General features: G+C 40.0%; 1 protein-coding gene across 1 annotated transcript in view; it reads right to left on the reverse strand.

Moving 5' to 3' along the window:
• Window positions 1-3,726: 3,726 nt before the first annotated feature.
• Window positions 3,727-19,178, reverse strand: part of tgfbi (transforming growth factor, beta-induced) — a 36,388-nt gene continuing 20,936 nt past the window's right edge. Inside the window, exons 5-17 of the mRNA XM_044363183.1 lie at window positions 18,064-18,228; window positions 16,783-16,929; window positions 16,187-16,328; window positions 15,816-16,028; window positions 14,092-14,229; window positions 13,822-13,964; window positions 10,174-10,310; window positions 8,823-8,953; window positions 5,728-5,852; window positions 5,549-5,651; window positions 5,378-5,445; window positions 4,672-4,696; window positions 3,727-4,586 (exon numbers count right to left, since the gene is read on the reverse strand). Of these exons, the coding sequence (XP_044219118.1) occupies window positions 4,525-4,586; window positions 4,672-4,696; window positions 5,378-5,445; window positions 5,549-5,651; window positions 5,728-5,852; window positions 8,823-8,953; window positions 10,174-10,310; window positions 13,822-13,964; window positions 14,092-14,229; window positions 15,816-16,028; window positions 16,187-16,328; window positions 16,783-16,929; window positions 18,064-18,228 (1,599 nt within the window). The 3' untranslated portion in view covers window positions 3,727-4,524. The remainder of the gene's footprint in view (window positions 4,587-4,671; window positions 4,697-5,377; window positions 5,446-5,548; window positions 5,652-5,727; window positions 5,853-8,822; window positions 8,954-10,173; window positions 10,311-13,821; window positions 13,965-14,091; window positions 14,230-15,815; window positions 16,029-16,186; window positions 16,329-16,782; window positions 16,930-18,063; window positions 18,229-19,178) is intronic.

Consider the following 19,178-nt stretch of genomic DNA (forward strand, 5'->3'; position numbering starts at 1 on the left):
CACCGCAGCAGCTCCAATGTGTTCTGCATTAACTCCACCGGACGAGAGAACGACGAGCAGCGAGCTCAGACACGCGGCACCGACGGACGGATAAAAGACTCTGTCTCCCCTCTAATAACAAGAAAAATGAGTTGATTTAATTAAGTCTGTTGAGGTGTTTAAATAAGATGAAGATATTACTGAAGCAGACTCCGGTTTCTGCAGTTTGGAGCAAAAGATTCAATTATGTGGAAAAAAGAAATGACACTGAAAATATAAAAATGAATAAAAACATTGAGATGTGATTTGAGTTTGATCGTTTTATTTCAAATATGACAAAAATAGTTCTGTGATTGGTTCATTTAAACCCAAATTAACAACCAATCACATCGCTGGGTCAATCACTTATTCCTTGTTATAAATAACATGTAAACAGTAGATTAATGGAGCTGTAGTATTATATACTGTTGTGTAGTTTATTATACTGTATAATAATGCATCTCATTTGATAAACTATAAAACCTGAATCTCCACAATAACCAGTAACTCCAGCTGTCAGATTAAAGGAAACATATTCTGCTCATGTCCAGCCTCTATATTTATATTCTGGGGCTCTACTGGAATAAAACCACGTTATTTATCTTCTACTGGTCCTTTATGCAGCCCCTCAGTTCAGCCTCTGTCTGAAACAGGCCGTTTTAGCTCCTGTCTCTTTAAGGCCCCGCCTCCTGATGAGCCCGCTCTGTTCTGATTGGTCAGCTTCAGGAAGCTTCCTCCGGCTCCGGAGGCTACGTAAACAAACTATAGTAGCAGGATTTCACTTCTCAAATCCATCCGTACATGATGGAGCTGAACAACACATGGAAACACCTTAGCAACCACCTTAGCAACCACCTTAGCAACTAAGGCTACAGAGCAGACAGGCGTTTTTTGTTCATATTACTAGAAAGTCGTAATAATACGAGAAATAAATGTTGTAATATGAGAGAATTTATAATATTAAAAGACAAAAAGTCAGAATAAAACCGGAATAAAAAATCATATTACGAGAATTAGTTGAACTGTTCTAATGAAAAGTCAGAATAATATGAGAACTCTGACTTTTGACTTGCAGGCAGCAAGTTTCTGAACTTTGACCTTGTTTAACATCCGACATCAGAAGAGGAAGCTGAAGATGAAGTCTTTAATGAAGTGGAGAGAAACACTGCTACTGAGACTGCGACCAACGATTATTTTCATCATCGATTAATCTGCCGATTATCATCTTGAGCTCATGGTGACGTCATCACGTCTTATTTTGTCTGATCAACAGTCTAAAACACAAAGATATTCACTTTATTTATTATATATTCAGTTATTATCATGTTTGACACAGAAAAGCTTGAAATCTTCACGTTTCAGAAGCTGCAACCGGCAACTTTTTAACATTTCTGCTTTAAAAAAATGACTAAAATGTTGTTCTGTTCTTGACGTCTGTCGTCAGTTGTCTTGTTTTTGTTGTTTAATTGAAGACGTGTTTATGACGAGTCAACGTCCTCGTGTTCATCTTGTCGTCTCTGTTGTGTGATTTGGAATATTCAGGTCTGAACTGTGTTTCTTCTCTGTTTTCTTTTTCCCTCCGGAGGAAACCGTGAGGCGTTCACTGCCTCACATTAAAACCTGTAAAACAAAGCTGTGTTTCTGTTGGACTCTGCTTCTGTTGACCTCACCTGGACCACATTAATGTTTCATAACTCTGATCCTCCTGCAGCAGCTTCAGCTGCAGCAGCGAGCGTGCACGCAGGAAACGTGCACAGATTACCAGAGGTGGAAGGTAACTAAGTGCATTTACTCAACTACTGTAGTTCAGTACAGTTTAGAGGTACTTGTACTTTACTTGAGTATTTCCATGTGATGCTACTTTCTACATTTCAGAGGGAAATATTGTACTTTCTACTCCACTACATTTATTTGTCAGCTTTAGTTACTTTTCAGATGAAGATTTGACACAATGGATAATATAACAAGCTTTTAAAATACAACACATTGTTAAAGATGAAACCAGTGGTTTCCAACCTTTTTGTCTTTTGACGTCTTACAAAAAGCAGTGTGTAGTCGGGGTCACATTTCACATGTCTATGAGTTGTTAACAGCTCCACCAAATAGTGATTTTTCCCTCTAAACTTCTCACATGCTTTCATTTCAATAAATGTTCAAATGATCCAATATTTCAGCAAAAATCAAAGATTAGAGAAAAAGTCCAAAAACTGAAAACAGATTTGTGTATCAGAACTTTGTTTTTTCTTCTTTCCTCTCCCATTAATCATCTCACCACCCCTCAGATTTATCTGCTGACCCTTTGGAGGGGCCCGACCCCTAGGTTGGGAACCACTGGACTAAACTAGCTAACTGTATATAAAGTAGTGTAAACTAGCTCCACCTCCAGCAGCTACAACAGTAACATGCTGCTCTAACACTGATGCTTCACTATTAATAATCTAATGATGTCATATATAATAATATATCAGTCAGAGGGACCAAACCACTACTTTTACTGCAATACTTTAACTACATCAAGCTCATAATACTTATGTACTTTTACTGCAATACTTTAACTACATCAAGCTCATAATACTTATGTACTTTTACTGCAGTACTTTAACTACATCAAGCTCATAATACTTATGTACTTTTACTGCAGTAAAGGATGTGAGAACTTCTTCCACTGCTGCAGATTACAGATGATTTAAGTCGGTGTGACGGCTGTGACGCGTCGACGCTCTGCAGCCTTTTTTACAAAGCAGCAGAGAGTGAAATGAACCCGGCCTGAACTCTGAGACTGTTATTTATGTAGAAACACACACACACAGAGTCAGAGACGAGTTCTCAGAGCTCATTTTTCAGCTTTATTTTACAAAAACACAAAAGAAAAAAAAAAAATCCTAAAAACCTCCAGAAAACCATCATCAGCTCATTTAGTTTAGTTTTGTTTAGTTTGAGCTCGAACCTGCCGACATGCTGCAGGACGTCAACACAGAGTACAAAACAGACGTGAAAGTTCAGAAATTGACATTTGGTCAAAAAACTATTTTTTTCTTTTTCTGTTTTTTTACACACACAACAAAAACACTGGTTTAAAACTCCACCCAGTTTGGATCAATAAAGCACCAATAAACATGGAGTTAACTGTAGCATCTGTTACTGTGAGCCAGTGTTACACACAACAAGCTTCAGATAAAAACTGTCATAAATGTTTCTTGTACAAAACGATGTGCAGACGACATTCAGAAGTTATTAACAATCAATAACAAACTGTGACATGTAAGTTTAAACAGATTATAATAAGATTAGTTTGTGTTAATAACGCAACAAAGAAATAAAAACACTAAAACTTGTGTCGGCGCTACGTCGACCCAAACTGGGTCAAATCTGAACTCAGTGATTTTTTTTAGTGTGTACACACAACAACAAGAACACTGGTTTGGTAAAAAAAAAAAAAAAAAAAAAAAAAGTAAAAAAGCAACTGAAACATGTCTTTACAAACAATATTTCATCTTCTTCTTCTGTCTAAGTGACTAAAAAAAAAGGCAGAAAAATCCCCCTCAGATGCTCTCACACCTCCCAGAAACACACACACGCAGCTTCCTGAACACACAATCATCTACTTATTTCAGATGCTCCTGGTTCATGTTTCTCTCAGTTCTCAGCATGAAACTCTCCTGTTTGAATCATCACAACAAAAGAGGAACAACTGTGTCAGAAAATATCTGATTCTTTAGTAAAAAAAGTCGAAGATACGAGTCTGTGGACGTAAAAACTGAAGGAGAGAAGTTAACTACGACTCCCATGGTGCATTTCAGCAAGAAACAGCCAATCACAGAGCTTAAAAATTCAGTCACGCTAGAGATTAAATTTATTTTACAATATGCAGATTAAATCAGTTCCCTTTTAATTTCTGGATCACTTTGGGTGAACTCAGTAACCATGGCGACATGTTTTATTAAGCAACAGCAGCTGAGGCTCATGGGTATTGTGGTATTCTTAGCTGTCTGCCAACATGACAGAGTAAATGTGATTTATCAGAAAGAGAGATGAGATCATGTAAACAGAATATAAAAGCTGCAGGACGGTTCGACTATCAGGAGAGTTTCACGCTTCACACCTCCAGTCTGAGTTACATCGACTTCACTTAGTGGTTTCCTACATTTCCCAGAGTTCCTTTCAACAACTTTCAACAACTGTGTAAACAAACAACAACAAAAAAAAGAGAAAATCTGAAGTTTTTATTTTGAATATTAAAACCAGGTGAAAACGGGACTTTTGGGAGAATTTCCGTGGAATGTTTTGGTTTCTGTCTCCATGGCGACTGAACTTCTTCTTGTTCAAATGTGGGAAAAACTAACTATTAAAAAGGATCCAGAAACACAACAGACAGCAGAAGTGTTGAAGGGAATTTAAGGGGGATTTTTCTCCTTTGTGTGAGAACTGAAATCTGTTCTTCTTCTTTGGTTGCTCAGATGTGGCGCTGAGTTTGGACGCCTGTCTCGTCCTCTCGCTCTGTGGTTTTTACTGGCTGTGTTTCATCGTCCTGCTGGAGCGACTCTTCAGCACCTTCTGGAAAAGATCGTCTGACAAACAGAGAGAAACTTTCTCTGTCAGATTTTAATTCTACATTTTAACCAGATGTTTAGAAAATATTTCAGATAAACTCACCGTCCCTGAAGCTCCTGGAGTCGAGCTGCGAGACAGAACGAAGGAGGAGAAGTTAAATAAAGAACCATTCAATAACATTATGACAACCTTCATGTCTTCTGGTTAATATTTCCTATTTTTTGCTGTAAGTGTTTCATTTCTTTTTGGCCAGATCCTTGTTGTGAAGTTCTGAAGTCCAGAGGTTGTTTATCTGTAGCGCAACAAGCTGGTGAAGCTGTAAACAGAACCGTGTTCCTGCACATGCTCAGTAGCGTCTGCCGTACACAGAACTGCTCTCCAGAGACTGAAAACATGATGCTGTTATTAGTCTTTGGATCCGTTTCTAAACAAACTAATGTGACCAAACTCTTCATGATGAAGGAACATGTGACCCAGTGCAGCGCTGTGACTCACTGACGTGTTTTTAATAGTTTCTGGACAATTTTTTTGGACTAATTGTCACATTTCTTGTCGTGGTAACGTCATTGCAGCGTGCAGGAAGTGATTATATACATGACTCTTCATTGGTGGTAGTTTTTAAAAAAACTCTCCCCAATTCCTGCAATTTTACCGCAAAAAGAGACATAAAATATTGCAAATTGTATTGCAATTTTTTGAGAAAAGCTGCTGCAAAATCAAACATTTTTGGCCTCAATAATCACAATAAAGAGCTGCGAGTATGTTGGAGGTGAAACATGTTTATTAGTGTCACTCTGTGTTTTCTCACCCTGGTGGTGTGGGGTCCTCTGAGCGGAGCTGAAGGTCCGTCAGCCTGTTCTCTGTCCACCTTCGCAGCTGCAGAGACACAAAAGACCAGCAGACTGTCTGTCACCACGGCGACATCCGGCCGACACATTTAACACTTAAAGGCTCAGAGCGGGAAACAGTCTGAACTCACGCAGAGGTCTGATGATGCTGTTGATGGCGTGGACGACTCCGTTAGTCGCCATCAGGTCCGCGTCCGCCAACGGGATCTTGTTAACGTACACGGTGTAGTTACGCTGCAACGCAGAGGAGATTATCAATACCAATCGGTGTTTAAATAAAGTTATTGACGAGTGAGGAGAGAGGACTGACCACGCCGAGCTCCAGCTTCCCCCCCTGCAGAGGTTTGACTCTGGTGTGAGATCCGACTCCTCCACTGACCAGCATCTCCTCCCCCAGGTGATACCGGAGCACACCTGACAGCTCCTGATGGTTACCTGACACACACACACACACACACACACACACACACACACAAAAACATCAAACAGAGAGATGGCGTGAAACTGTAACTTCCAGATTCTGCTCCAGAAGTAAGAACAAACATCGTTTCCCAGAAGTCCTTGAGGTTTAAACATCGATGAGTCAATGAGTGAGTGGACGGGTGGCGGCGAGTTCAGACATGTCTGTAATAACACTTTACACAGAATAAATTCATCAAATGTCATTAAAATAAATGTTTCATCCTGAGCGGCTGACAAACGACCGACTAGGAGCCGCTACATTTCATTCTGACGTCGCCACGGATACGTTCATGTTTCATTCTGACGTCGCTACGGATACGTTCATGTTTCATTCTGACGTCGCCACGGATACGTTCATGTTTCATTCTGATGTCGCTACGGATACGTTCATGTTTCATTCTGACGTCGCCACGGATACGTTCATGTTTCATTCTGACGTCGCCACGCAAAAGTGAAGGAGGTTAGCTCCAAAGTTAGCAACAATAGGTTAGCCTAACCTGAAGAGGCTAACCCGCCCGCGACTGATCGATTAGTTAAAGATTATGTACGATTTCAGTCGACTAAGATTTTCTTTGGTTGACTGCAGCCCTACTGATCACTCACAACTACTTTGTGTTGATTAGCAGTGACTCTTCCATAATCTGTCACCCGTCTGTATATTATATATATTAAACAAAGTACATTATTAATACTGATGAGTCAGTTGCAGCTGCTCGAGGTGGAGCCGGTTTACTTTGTGAGGGTCAGCAGATAAATCTGATGGTTGGTGAGATGAAAGAAGAAAAAACAAAGTTCTGACGCATAAATTTGGATTATTATTGTTTTCTTTTCTTTCAATCTTTTAGTTTTGGCCTCAAACTGTTATTATAAGTCATGTGAGGGGAAACTACAAACAACTCAGACACATCTGAAACATGACAAAGAGACACTGATTCTTTGTAAAGGGCCACAAGCCAAACGTATTGGGAACCACTTGTTTAATCTTTAATAATGATAATGTGATTTATAAACTTATTAATTTGTTATCTTGTGTCAAATCTTCATCTGAAAAGTAACTAAAGCTGTCAAATAAATGTAGTGGAGTAGAAAGTACAATATTTCCCTCTGACATGTAGTGGAGTGGAAGTATAAAGTGAATACTCAAGTAAAGTACAAGTACCTCAAGTACTGTACTTAACTACAATACTTGAGTAAATGTACTTAGTTACTTTCCAGCTGAATTTATCATCTAAATCTGTGAACCTTAAAACCAGGTCTCATACATGTTCTGTGGACGTCAGAGCGAACCGTCTGCATGTCTTTATTAGGAAAAGCAGTTTTATTTATAAAGCAGGTTTCATACGCAGAGGCGGATTCGAGGTGCTGTTCAGAGAAGTTAAAGCAACACAACACAAAGTTAAAACAACATTAGGACTGAAAGTGAAGCTGCTCAGACTCGTTGTATTAACCAGACGTTCAGACGTGAGTCACATAAACAACATGTTTCAGGACGTTCGGACCAAACAAGGAGCTGCAAACTCAGACCTGAAGGAGACAAATTCAACTGTGTCTGTTTGTTTGACAAGTTCCTAAAATAATGGATTACAGTTTAATTTCTTCACATTTATACAGACGATCGATATGGAAGACTTAAAATACCTAATAAATAAAAATAAAGAAATGAGGTGAGATACATTTATTATTTGTATTTCCTTTTTATGTATTTACTGTCATAATAAAAATAAAAACATGTGCACTGTTAAGCCCCGCCCCCAAGCTGTGATTGGACAGTTGGTTGTCAGTGCGTAGTCGTAGCCCTGCTGTGTAGCATTAGCCTTGTTGGTGCAGAGCTGATTTAAAACAGTAGATGACGTGTTGAGACATTTTCAGCCAATGAAATGCTTATTGTTATATATTTTTATTTTTATATATATTGATGTGTTTCATCACACTCCAGTCATATCGTTTAGTTTACAGCTCAGTGTGCAGTACCTCTAAATATTTAACATTTAAGGCTTTTATTAAACCGACGATCTCAGTCACAAAAATAAGTTTCCATCAGAAATAAAGAAACTCCAAACTTAACAACAAAATACTAATAACTAAATCATGTGATCTATTCCTTTTATGTTTCCCAACAAAAATCCATAAAACCAAATTCAAAAGACCGTGTGATTTTGGTTTATAAATCAAGCGGCTACATTAGCCTACCCATGATCCTCAGCGACCGTTGCTATGGTGAAGACGCCAGTGACATATAGTCAGTATAACATTATGTAATACTGCAGATTGTTGGTTATGATCGGGATCAGCGTACTTTACTGAACACTGAACTGTAAAGAAAATAATGTGTGCTATGGACAAAGAAACGAAGTGTATGAAATATATGAAGGTGACAAGAGAATAAATTAAACATAAATAATTAATATATAATTACATCATGTAACAGCGGAGGTTGAATAAAATGCACAATCTAAAGTCCAGTTTGATGAGTGTAGGGCTGAAATGAGGGATGTGAAATGTAAAGTTCAGTTTTATAACCCCGTCTTCATCCCGTTTACACACACGCGCGGCCGTCGCTGGCGTCTTCACCATAGCAACGGTCGCTGAGGATCATGGGTAGGCTAATGTAGCCGCTTCCGCTATCGTACAAAACTGACAAAAATACTTGATTTCTAAACCAAAATCGCACGGTCATTTTAGTTTGGTTTTCTGGATTTTCGTTGGGAAACAAAAAAGGAATAGATCACGTGACTTCCGTTTGGTTTCAAACGCAAAAACGAATCGGCTGAATGTCCGCAGACCTGCTGGATATTCAATCCAAAAAGGAATAACGATAAAACGAATCAGCAAAAACCAAAAACGGGCCGCGTTTGATTGGTTCCTCATAATTTATTTCATAATATTATTTTATAATTTATGTCATATGTATAATATTTTATAATTTATTTGTTTTGTACTCACGCATCAGTCTGTTGAGTTCGGCACGCGGCAGCGCGTTGAAGGCGTCGTTGGTGGGAGCGAAGAAGGTCAGCGTCCCCTGCTGGTTCAACAGCTCCGTCATACCTGCCGTCTGGATCGCACCGACCAGGAGACTGAAAAGAGGAGGAGGTGGGTTTGTTTCTTACACCTTGATCAGATGGAGGGGTGGGAACCTGCAGGCTGCTCAGAGCATCAAGTCTACAGTGTGAGTCCATGTGCTAACATACTGCTAGCCTAGCTTAGTTTACAGACGGGAAACAAGTGGAAACTGCTAGCCTAGCTTAGCTTACAGACTGGAAACAGCTAGCCTAGCTTAGCTTACAGACTGGAAACAGCTAGCCTAGCTTAGCTTACAGACGGGAAACAGCTAGCCTAGCTTAGCTTACAGACGGGAAACAGGTGGAAACAGCTAGCCTAGCTTAGTTTACAGACTGGAAACAGGTGGAAACAGCTAGCCTAGTTTAGTTTACAGACTGGAAACAGATGGAAACAGCTAGCCTAGTTTAGCACAAAGATTGGAAATAGGTAGAAACTGCTAGCTTAGCTTAGCACAAAGCAAGGGGAAACTGCTAGCTTAGCAGTCTTTGTGCTAAGCTAAACATAGCCTGCAGACCTCTGAATGGCTGCTCACATCTCTGATCTGTTCACTGATTCAAATATTTGATTAAATGAAGTGAAATTACAGGATAGTTCAGAGTGACTAACATGTCGATATGAACACGTAAACATGTGAAACATTCTGGAGAGGACGGACGAGTTGAATGTTGTGGTTTAGTTTTATAAACTCTGCTGCTCTAACGAATTAAAGAAGATTACGAATAGAAAGAAGAGAAGAGAGACAGTCAGTGAAAGACGATTAAACAGAAAAATGATTCAACAGCTGGGAGCTTTATTAGCCGCTGAGAGATGCTAACGATCCTGAGAAAGCTCACAGACGGAAGAGTCTGACTGCGTTAAACGTCACAGATTCAGCAGCTGAAGATGTTTTTATTCTGACTGATTGACATTATATCTCAGACCAAAACATTCCCGAACAACTGAAGCAGACAGAAAAATCTGACTGATCCTGACCGGCATGTTTATATCTGTCATGTGGCAACACTTTGAGTTTACCACAGTTTACAACAGTTTACCACAGTTTACAACAGTTTACTACAGTTTACCACAGTTTACAACAGTTTACCACAGTTTGCCACAGTTTACCACAGTTAACAACAGTTTACAACAGTTTACCACAGTTTACAACAGTTTACCTCAGAGTACTGGTGTTTATGGGAGGTTAGGAGGGACATGACATGATGTGCTTGTGGTTTAGTTGAGTATAAAATCTCACCTGAAGCGGTCGTCGGCCTTCAGGATGTCCATGACGGTTCCCATCGGGGGGGTGAGGACTTTGTCCACCGTGAACATGGTGGCGAAGCGTCCCGTCTTATCGTGGGCAGCGATGCAGGCGTTCTCAATGCACAGGTTCTACAGAGACAGTTGGAACAGTCCGTACATGTAGATTAGTTCTTGAAACATTCTTGTTTTCTTAGCAGCCAGTGTGAAACAAACCTGGCGACAGACTGACGTAATAACTGTGTGCGAAGCCCGTTGACCTTCTGAACACAGATGCATGATGGACACAGGTGTAAACGGCGAAAAGTCTCAGCTGTTCGCTTGTGTTCAGATCGCTGAGATGCATTTTAAAACCGAGTGTAATCAGGGTGTATGAATGCTTTCCAGATGACAATAAAGAGAGAGAGAAGAGAAAGAGGAATGATGTCGCTGGTGACCTCTCACCTGTGTACATCACACAGGTGGTGAAATATGCTGAGCTCTGATTGGTCAGGTACAACAGTATGTTAAGTTTCTGTTCTTTAAGATGTGACCAAAAACTCATCGAAGACGCTAAAATCACGTCTGTCTCTGTTCTTCATAACACGCCTCGACCGGTGATGGAGAGGTGATGAGGTCATGAAGGAGGTGAAGCAGAAATCAGACAAAGAAAATTAAGAAAAGATGTTTTTTTTATATGAAGTTTGTCTTGAATGTTTCAGTCTGTCTCTGTCACACACACACACACACACACACACACACACACACACACACACACACACACAGTGTCTGGAAAGATTTAGCAGTTGTGGGAAGCAGGAAACTTCTTGCGGTCTGCAGAGTTCATTACTGAGCAGAAATGTGAGCGAGCCACCCACGAGTCAGAGACCTGCAGCATGTGGACTGAATATTGAATATTTTTGGACGGTTTGAAGACGTCAGCTCAGACATTTTTCATGGTTTTGTAACATTTCATGAACCAATAGATTCATTGATTTCTGGCAGGTGAGTTAATATTAATAATAATCATGTCCATCACAGTGATGTTTTCAAATGGAGTCTGACTGGTGAAGCTGGTCATATGAACTGGTTCTTCAGTAAGAAGTTGAGCTCCGCGTGTCGCAGAGCTGAAGCTAATGGAGACTCCTGAGTTTCTGAATACAGAAAACACACAAAAACCAGCAGCTCCTCACACATTTATGTCAAATTGACCAGTACTGATGCATATTTCAGCTGATAATTTGTCAGAAATGGTAACGATGTGTTTAAAGTTCGGTTATGTGTCCTGGTAGTCGTCTGCAGTTGGATTCCAGCAGCAGATCTGAGTTGTGAGTCGTTTCCTCTCGTCCGTCTCTCCCCTCGTTTCCTGTCATCTCTCAACTGTCCAATAAAGGCTTAAAAATGCCCCAAAAACATTTAAAAAAAAGAGAAAGTGTAAAGCTTTAATATGTTTCCATTTGTTTTTATTCACATCTTCAGTTTGTGGAAAATTCTGAAAAATTCAAGAAAAATCTCTAAACGTGTTTAAAAAGAGTTTCCTGTCTAAGGTTTAACAGACTGAATGAGTAAATGATGACGTCATGAGTCATGTGACTTAAACGTCACTGAAGAGCTGAAAACATCAGATCTGTGTGGAGCGATGATGAGGAGGCTGTAACCTTCCTCACATCAATACATGAAACTAACAGAAACGTCATTTTCCATCGTTTGAGCTTTGACTGTTTTAATGACGTCATCTCGTTGTTTCTTCTTCTTCTGCGACGGTTTATCTGCTGATATTCACACAACAGCAGCAGGATGGAAACAAACATTCAGAACATTTTACTTTGAGGATTTTTCTGGAAATTCTGTTTAAAAGCTGAAAGTAATGTTGAATGATGGTTTGTGTACGTAGCTGTGAGGTTCTTGTTCCGATCGGTGGGGGGTCCCACGTCATCCTGGACATGCAAAGCTTTTATTTGATGACTCACATCACCACAGGATGCTCTGGATGATGTCATCACCACATGCGGTCGCAGTAATGAGGCAGCAGTTTTTTGCAGTCGAACCACCGTTTGAAAAATGATTTAAAAAAACGGTTTGATGTTTGAAATATAAACTGATTCTTGTCTCTCGGCTCTGCGACCGTCAGACCTGTTCGTTTGTTTGTCATTAACGAGACGCAGAGACGGAAACTCAGTGACCTCATGACATCATCACCGAAGATGATTAACGGCCACCGGGAGACAGATGATCCTCCTGGCAACAGACGACACAGTCATACACACACACACACACTCAGCAGCATATTCAGCAAGACGACGTCCAATCTGCCGCTCTGATCGTCGTCACAGCTGACACGCAGAGACCACGTTCAAAACCAAACACACACAAAGAGCAGCTTCTTCTATGATCTGGAAAAAGTCTGAGGTCAGTGCAGAGGAAGGATTTTAAAGTTACAGTCGATAATAAGATCCAGGAACATGAAAACCACTGTGTCTCATTACAGAAATGAAAATGTCACTACTTCTCCTGCAAATAGAGAACATCAGGAGATCATTTAGGCGGCTTCCTGTTCTGACATCAGCTGACATCGAACAACAACAAACACAACAACAACCACACTGAGACGCGCCAACGAGCCAAATTTCCTCACATCCTGATAGAGTCCGATCGCTCAGAGGACAGCAGACACATGTTGTTTCCTCTGCAAGACCACCGGCCAAAAACAACATGTAGTCGCTCCATAGACGTCCCAGCGAGGGCTGCTAATGATTATTTTCATCTTTGATTGTTTGATCAGTCGTTTGGTCGTTAAAATGTCACTTTGTTCTGAAAGATGTAACCTCTAATGTTGTGAAATGTCCTCAGAGTCCAAACTAAACCAGTTTTTATATGTGAACAAACTGCTGCAACTCTCAGTTCTCTCACATCAACACTGAATCACGTCTCTGTTTGACTTTTATTAGATCACATTTCAGGCTTTTTATTCATATCTTAAATTCTATTTAAATGTGTCTTTTTATGATGTGTTTTATGTTTTATGTAAAGCTCTTTGAATTGTCTTGCTGTTGGAATGTGCCGCACAAATAAACAACCAACAGTCAACAACACAAAGATCTTCAGTTTACAGGACTTTTTCTTAAAAAACGACTTAAACTGATTAATTGATTGTCACAATATTGGTAATAATGGACTGATCGCTGCAGCTCTGATCTCAACAACCATAATAACAAGATTGTTAACAGATGTTCATCTTCCTCATAGGATGAATCCCTCTCTGTAGCGCCATCAGCAGGTCATATGTCAACATCTACTTAGTTTCACACATTCACGTTCCCCTCAGGATGAACTGTAATAACTCTGATCCTCTGACTCTTCCTCTAGCGCCATCATCTGGTCATTTCATTCTGTCTAATGATGAGAGTGACTTGTAATGAACTAAAAAGGTTTGTTAGTTTCCATCATCAGCGTCGCTGTCGACACCTGACAGTCACACCAAACTCAGCTTTTATCTGTAAATTCAGACCTTTGGTGTTTTTAAGTGTTTTTTAAGAGCTCAAAGCTAAACTGACTACAGACATATTGTCCAAAAACACCTGAAGAAGAAGAAATATCTGTAAACGTTTCTTGTGCCGCTGCAGATCCAGTCAGGAGTCAACAAGTCAAAGAAACTCGTTCTTACGTTTCTGTAGACGAAGACTCGCAGCTTGAGGCCTCCGAGAGTCTCCAGCTCCTGACCGTGATACAGAGCCTTAGAGGACAGCTGCTCCTTCAGGATGTGATTGGTCATCAGCTTCCTCATGTCGGGCGTCATCGTCAGACTGCCTGTTAGAGAAACAGACGGATCACATGACAGCAGTCTGCTACTGCTCATGCCCAGACCTGACCTGCGTCCTGGAGGTAAAAAGGTTGAGACGCTGAGAGTTTAAGGAACGTAGAGAGAGAGTTTTACCTTTGAAGCCGTCGTCCAGAGGAGCAAGCAAGGTCAGCGCCTCGGAGCCCCTCAGGTGAGAGCTCAGACCGGCCTCAATGAACAGCCTGGTTGCCGTGGCAACGGATGAACCTTCGGCGAGCTCCAGGAGAGTTTTGGCTGCAAGTTAAAGAGTATAAGTAAGTTTTTACAACCAGTAACTACTGCTGTTAGTACTGTTACTGCTGGGTGGTAACAGTGGACAGTCGTACTCTGAGTATTTGATGCAGTATCAGTAGTATACTGATACCAAGTTCTGTACTGTCGATTTATTTATTTATTCTGTCAGTTGGACGGAGAATCAAACTAGAGCTGCAATGATTAATCTATCAGTCGATCGACAGAAAATCAATCTCCAACTATTTTGATAATCGATAAATCATTTTGTGTCAGTTTGTAAGAAACAATATCCTAATTCTCTGATTCAGCTTCTTAAATGTGAATATTTTCTGGTTTCTTTAGTCTCTGTGACAGTAAACTGAATATCTCTGAGTTGGACATTTTATGGACCAAACAACTAATCAATGAATGGAGAAAATAATTGATAAATGAATCAATTATGAAAATAAGCAGTAGAGAACAGACTGATCTTCTTCTTCTGTGGTCTGATGGTGACTGGTTACCGATTTAAATCAGTTTAAATTATTTTATCAACAAATTCATTTCTGTGAATGAAATAAAGGACAGAAACATTTTCAATTTCTCATAGAAAGATATTTAAAAAAGTACTTTGGTATTAGTACTGACGCTCAGGTAGGATTTGGCTCAGTAGGATTAGTAGTATTAGTAGTATTGGTAGTATTGGTAGTATTGGTAGTATTAGGGGTATTGGTAGTATTGGTAGTATTAGGGGTATTGGTAGTATTGGTAGTATTAGTGGTATTGGTAGTATTGGTAGTATTAGTAGTATTGGTAGTATCGGTAGTATTAGGGGTATTGGTTGTATCAGTAGTATTAGTAGTATTGTACTATTGGTAGTATTGTAGTATTGGTAGTATTGGTAGTATTAGGGGTATTGGTTGTATCAGTAGTGTTAGTAGTATTGTAGTATTGGTGGTATTGGTAATATTAGTACCTGAGTCGGGGATGAGCAGTTTGTTGATGTAGTGGATGACTTTGTTTATTTTGGTTTAGTTGGATGTATTGTACTGTTTTTTGGAAGTGGTTCTCTCAGTATTAAACACAGTACTGGTAGTACTCCCAGTATTGGTAGTATTAGGGGTATTGGTAGTATCAGTAGTATTGGTAGTATTGGCAGTATTGGTAGTATTGGCAGTATCGGTAGTATTGGTAGTATTAGTAGTATTGGTAGTATTGTAGTATTGGTAGTATTGGTAGTATTGTAGTATTGGTAGTATTGGTAGTATTGTAGTATTGGTAGTATCAGTAGTATTGGTAGTATTGGTAGTATTGTAGTATTGGCAGTATCGGTAGTATTGGTAGTATTAGTAGTATTGGTAGTATTGTAGTATTAGGGGTATTGGTCGTATCAGTAGTATTAGTAGTATTGTAGTATTGGTAGTATTGGTAGTATTGTAGTATTGGTAGTATTGGTAGTATTGTAGTATTGGTAGTATTGGTAGTATTGTAGTATTGGTAGTATTGGTAGTATTGTAGTATTGGTAGTATCGGTAGTATTCGGGGTATTGGTTGTATCAGTAGTATTAGTAGTATTGTAGTATTGGTAGTATTGGTAGTATTAGTACCTGAGTCGGGGATGAGCAGTTCGTTGATGTAGTGGATGACTCCGTTGGTTCCCAGTCGGTCCTTCTTGGTGATGATGGCCTTCCCGTTCAGAGTCAACTGGTCTCCGTCACAGCCGACCTCCAGCACGGTGCCCTGCAGCGTCTCCATCGGCGTCCCCGACACGATGGACTCCGCACACTGCATGTTCTTCAGGATGTGGTAGTTCAGCAGGTCTGGGGGGGGGGGGGGGGGGGGGGCAGACAGGTAAACATGTGGACAACATCAAAGTCAAGTTCATCAGCCGACTGTCAGTCATAAATGTGATCGAACAGCTTTCAGTCTCCAGTCTGATGTACAGCAGCTGAGAGTCAGAGCGCCTCCTGCTGGTCACCTTTCAGAGCTACGGGGTCTCCCAGGATCCTGTTCAGGGTCTCCGGAGGGATCTTCTCGAAGGCCTCGTTGGTGGGAGCGAAGATGGTGTACTGACCCTCGTTCTCCAAAATACTGGTCAGACCAGCAGCGGCGATGGCGGTCTGAAACACACAACAGGAAGTCCGTTTCTTGTTATAACAAGTTGCTTTTTATGTTGTAACAAGATATTTTATGTAATCAAACCACGTTAACCAGCATTTTCACTTTTCATAGACGATGTACGCTACAGTATTGTCTCTTGAGGCAGGGTGTTGTTGTAACAACAAACCAATTTATCAATTATAAGGAGAAACGTTTGTTTTAATGAGATATGTTGATTTCATGAAATAACAAGAATGTTTTGTGTTATAACAATAAACATTTCTTATCTAATTATCTAATCTAATAATAACGACTCAATAACCTCAACTGTCTCTTTAAGAGCAGAAAGACATTTTTCAAATTAGCACAACTTTGGACCAATCACAATTAGCGTTGTCCATATTTCCAACTATGTTAATGTGCCGCCTGCAGGAGTACTGATCGATATATTGATATATTGACAGATGTACTTACACGAAGGGTCTCCAGGTCCTCGTCGACGTCGATGAGCGTGTGCACGTTGTTGGTGATGGCGGTGATGACACGGTCGACCACGTGCACGATGCCGTTGGTGGCGTGTTGGTCGGGTTTGATCAGACGAGCACAGTTCACCGTCACAATCTGAGGAGGCGATCAGAAATCTGTTATTCTACAAATCTGACCAATGTACACAAACAACTGTCAGAGCTGCAGCTTCACTTCACATATTTAAGATGTGAAACTAAACTCTACAGCAAATAAACTCAATAAGCTCCAGATACAGGATCTAAATAACACTTTAGTCAAGATGAGGAACAAAAACTGGAGAAGAATCATGTTAATTTTGCCTGCAGAGAGTAAAAGACCATTGTGTTTGATTTGCAATGAAACAGCAGCCAAACTGCATCACTGCGACATCAAACACGCCTGTTCTGAACAAAACTATCCAAAAAACATGAAGAACCACTAAACTGAACCAGCTGAAGTCGTCATATCAAGAACTCACTGATCAATCCCTCCGGGATTCTGCCATCGCAATAATTAACACTAATTCAATTAAAATCTGCAATATTTTCAAGATCTTGCAGTTCTGCTAAATTACAGCAACTTTTCCACATGAAATCAACAGACGTTTGTGATTTGGACCAACTGTGGCGTTTGTTGTTGTGGTAACTGACGTCATCGCATTCAGCAAGGATATAAATGGAACTAAAGTATTTTCTTTTTTACAGAACTTTGAGTCCTCATGGTTCTCATGTTCAGAAAACACATTAAACATTAACACTGAAATATAGTTGTTTCTGTGATATTCAGGATGCTTTTTATCCAAGGAAGTCATTACATATGACTCTTCATTGGTACGAGTTTTTAAAAAAAAATCACATTATTTTCCTTTGCTGGTAATTTTTCCAAATTCCTGCAAAAATTTACTGCAAAAAGAGACATAAACATGGCAAACTGTATCGCAATTTTTGAGAAAAGCTGCTGCAGTAATCACAAAAAAACTCAGAAATCCTGTAGGGATCATTTACACCAGTGTCTCCACTTTCACATCACTTTTTATGCTCAAGTTTAAGGACTTGGTTACACAACAAAGAAGTCATGTCTCTTACTAATACAGAAATAATGTTCATATACAGAGCTCTCATCACATAATGCAGCTTTAATGGACCTTTGAGACGGTGGAAATTTGGTAAGTGGACCTCTAAGACTTGTAGTTCTCCTGATCTACAGAGTGTAAGTCACATGTCACAGTGTGTGTGATGCAATACTGACCCCGTTGGTGTAGTGGTGGATGTGGACGTGGAAGTCCTGGTACATGGAGGCGAAGGAGGAGCCGTGTTTGAGCTCCTCGGAGGTCAGCCGGCGGTTCACCATGTGGTAATGAAGAGCGTTCAGCAGCTCGATGTTCACGTTGCTCACCAGGGCGTCCAGGATCTCCTGCAGCGTGACGGCAGCACAGAATCAGCGTATCATTATACATCACTGCTGTCATTCATCTGCATTGGTGATGGTTCCAGCTGGTGTTCGGGTGGGTGATGCTGTTAATAGGTAGTTTCGGTGGATTGTGTGTGTTGTTTGGCAGTAGCAGCAGTTGTACTGTTGATGGTACTACTAGGTGGTCTCTAAGTTGTTGCTAAGGGCCAGTGGTGACCTGAAGGTTAGAAATGTGACTGGAAAGTTAAAAAATAGCGGCTCTTGTCCCTCCCAACCTTGAGTAAGGTGTTGGACTCCAAGCTGTTTGTTGGTTTACACATCAGACTGGTTGTACTGGGAAGCTTAAGAGGTTTAAATAAAGGTTTAAAAAATGAGTTGGAAGGATGTTATTGTGGTGTTTCTTGTGGTTGTTGTTGGTGTTTTTTATTGGTAGGATGCTGGTTGCTAGGAGGTTGCTAGGGTCTTATGTAAGATATTTACAGTATGGCCTGCCAAAAACATTCAATAAAATCCTGAACATACACACAAGCTGTCTGCGTTTTCAATTAATTAAAGATCAGTCAGATGTAATTCTATATTTTTCTTCTTGTCAACAAACGAGGATCTTTAGAAGTTTTTATTTTTAAACTAGACCCTCAAGCAGATATTCAAGCACCCAACAGACTCAGAACAAACAGCTCACAAATACTGTTTTCATGTGTAAAAAAGGCTCAGTAACAAATACACAGGAGGAAATGGTGCATTTTATGGGGACTATTTTCATGATGTAGTTGATGTAGTTAAAGTATTGCAGTAAAAGTACATAAGTATTATGAGCTTGATGTAGTTAAAGTATTGCAGTAAAAGTACATAAGTATTATGAGCTTGATGTAGTTAAAGTATTGCAGTAAAAGTACATAAGTATTATGAGCTTGATGTAGTTAAAGTATTGCAGTAAAAGTACATAAGTATTA

Source organism: Thunnus albacares, chromosome 10 (genome assembly GCF_914725855.1).
Source record: "Thunnus albacares chromosome 10, fThuAlb1.1, whole genome shotgun sequence".
NCBI lineage: Eukaryota > Metazoa > Chordata > Actinopteri > Scombriformes > Scombridae > Thunnus > Thunnus albacares.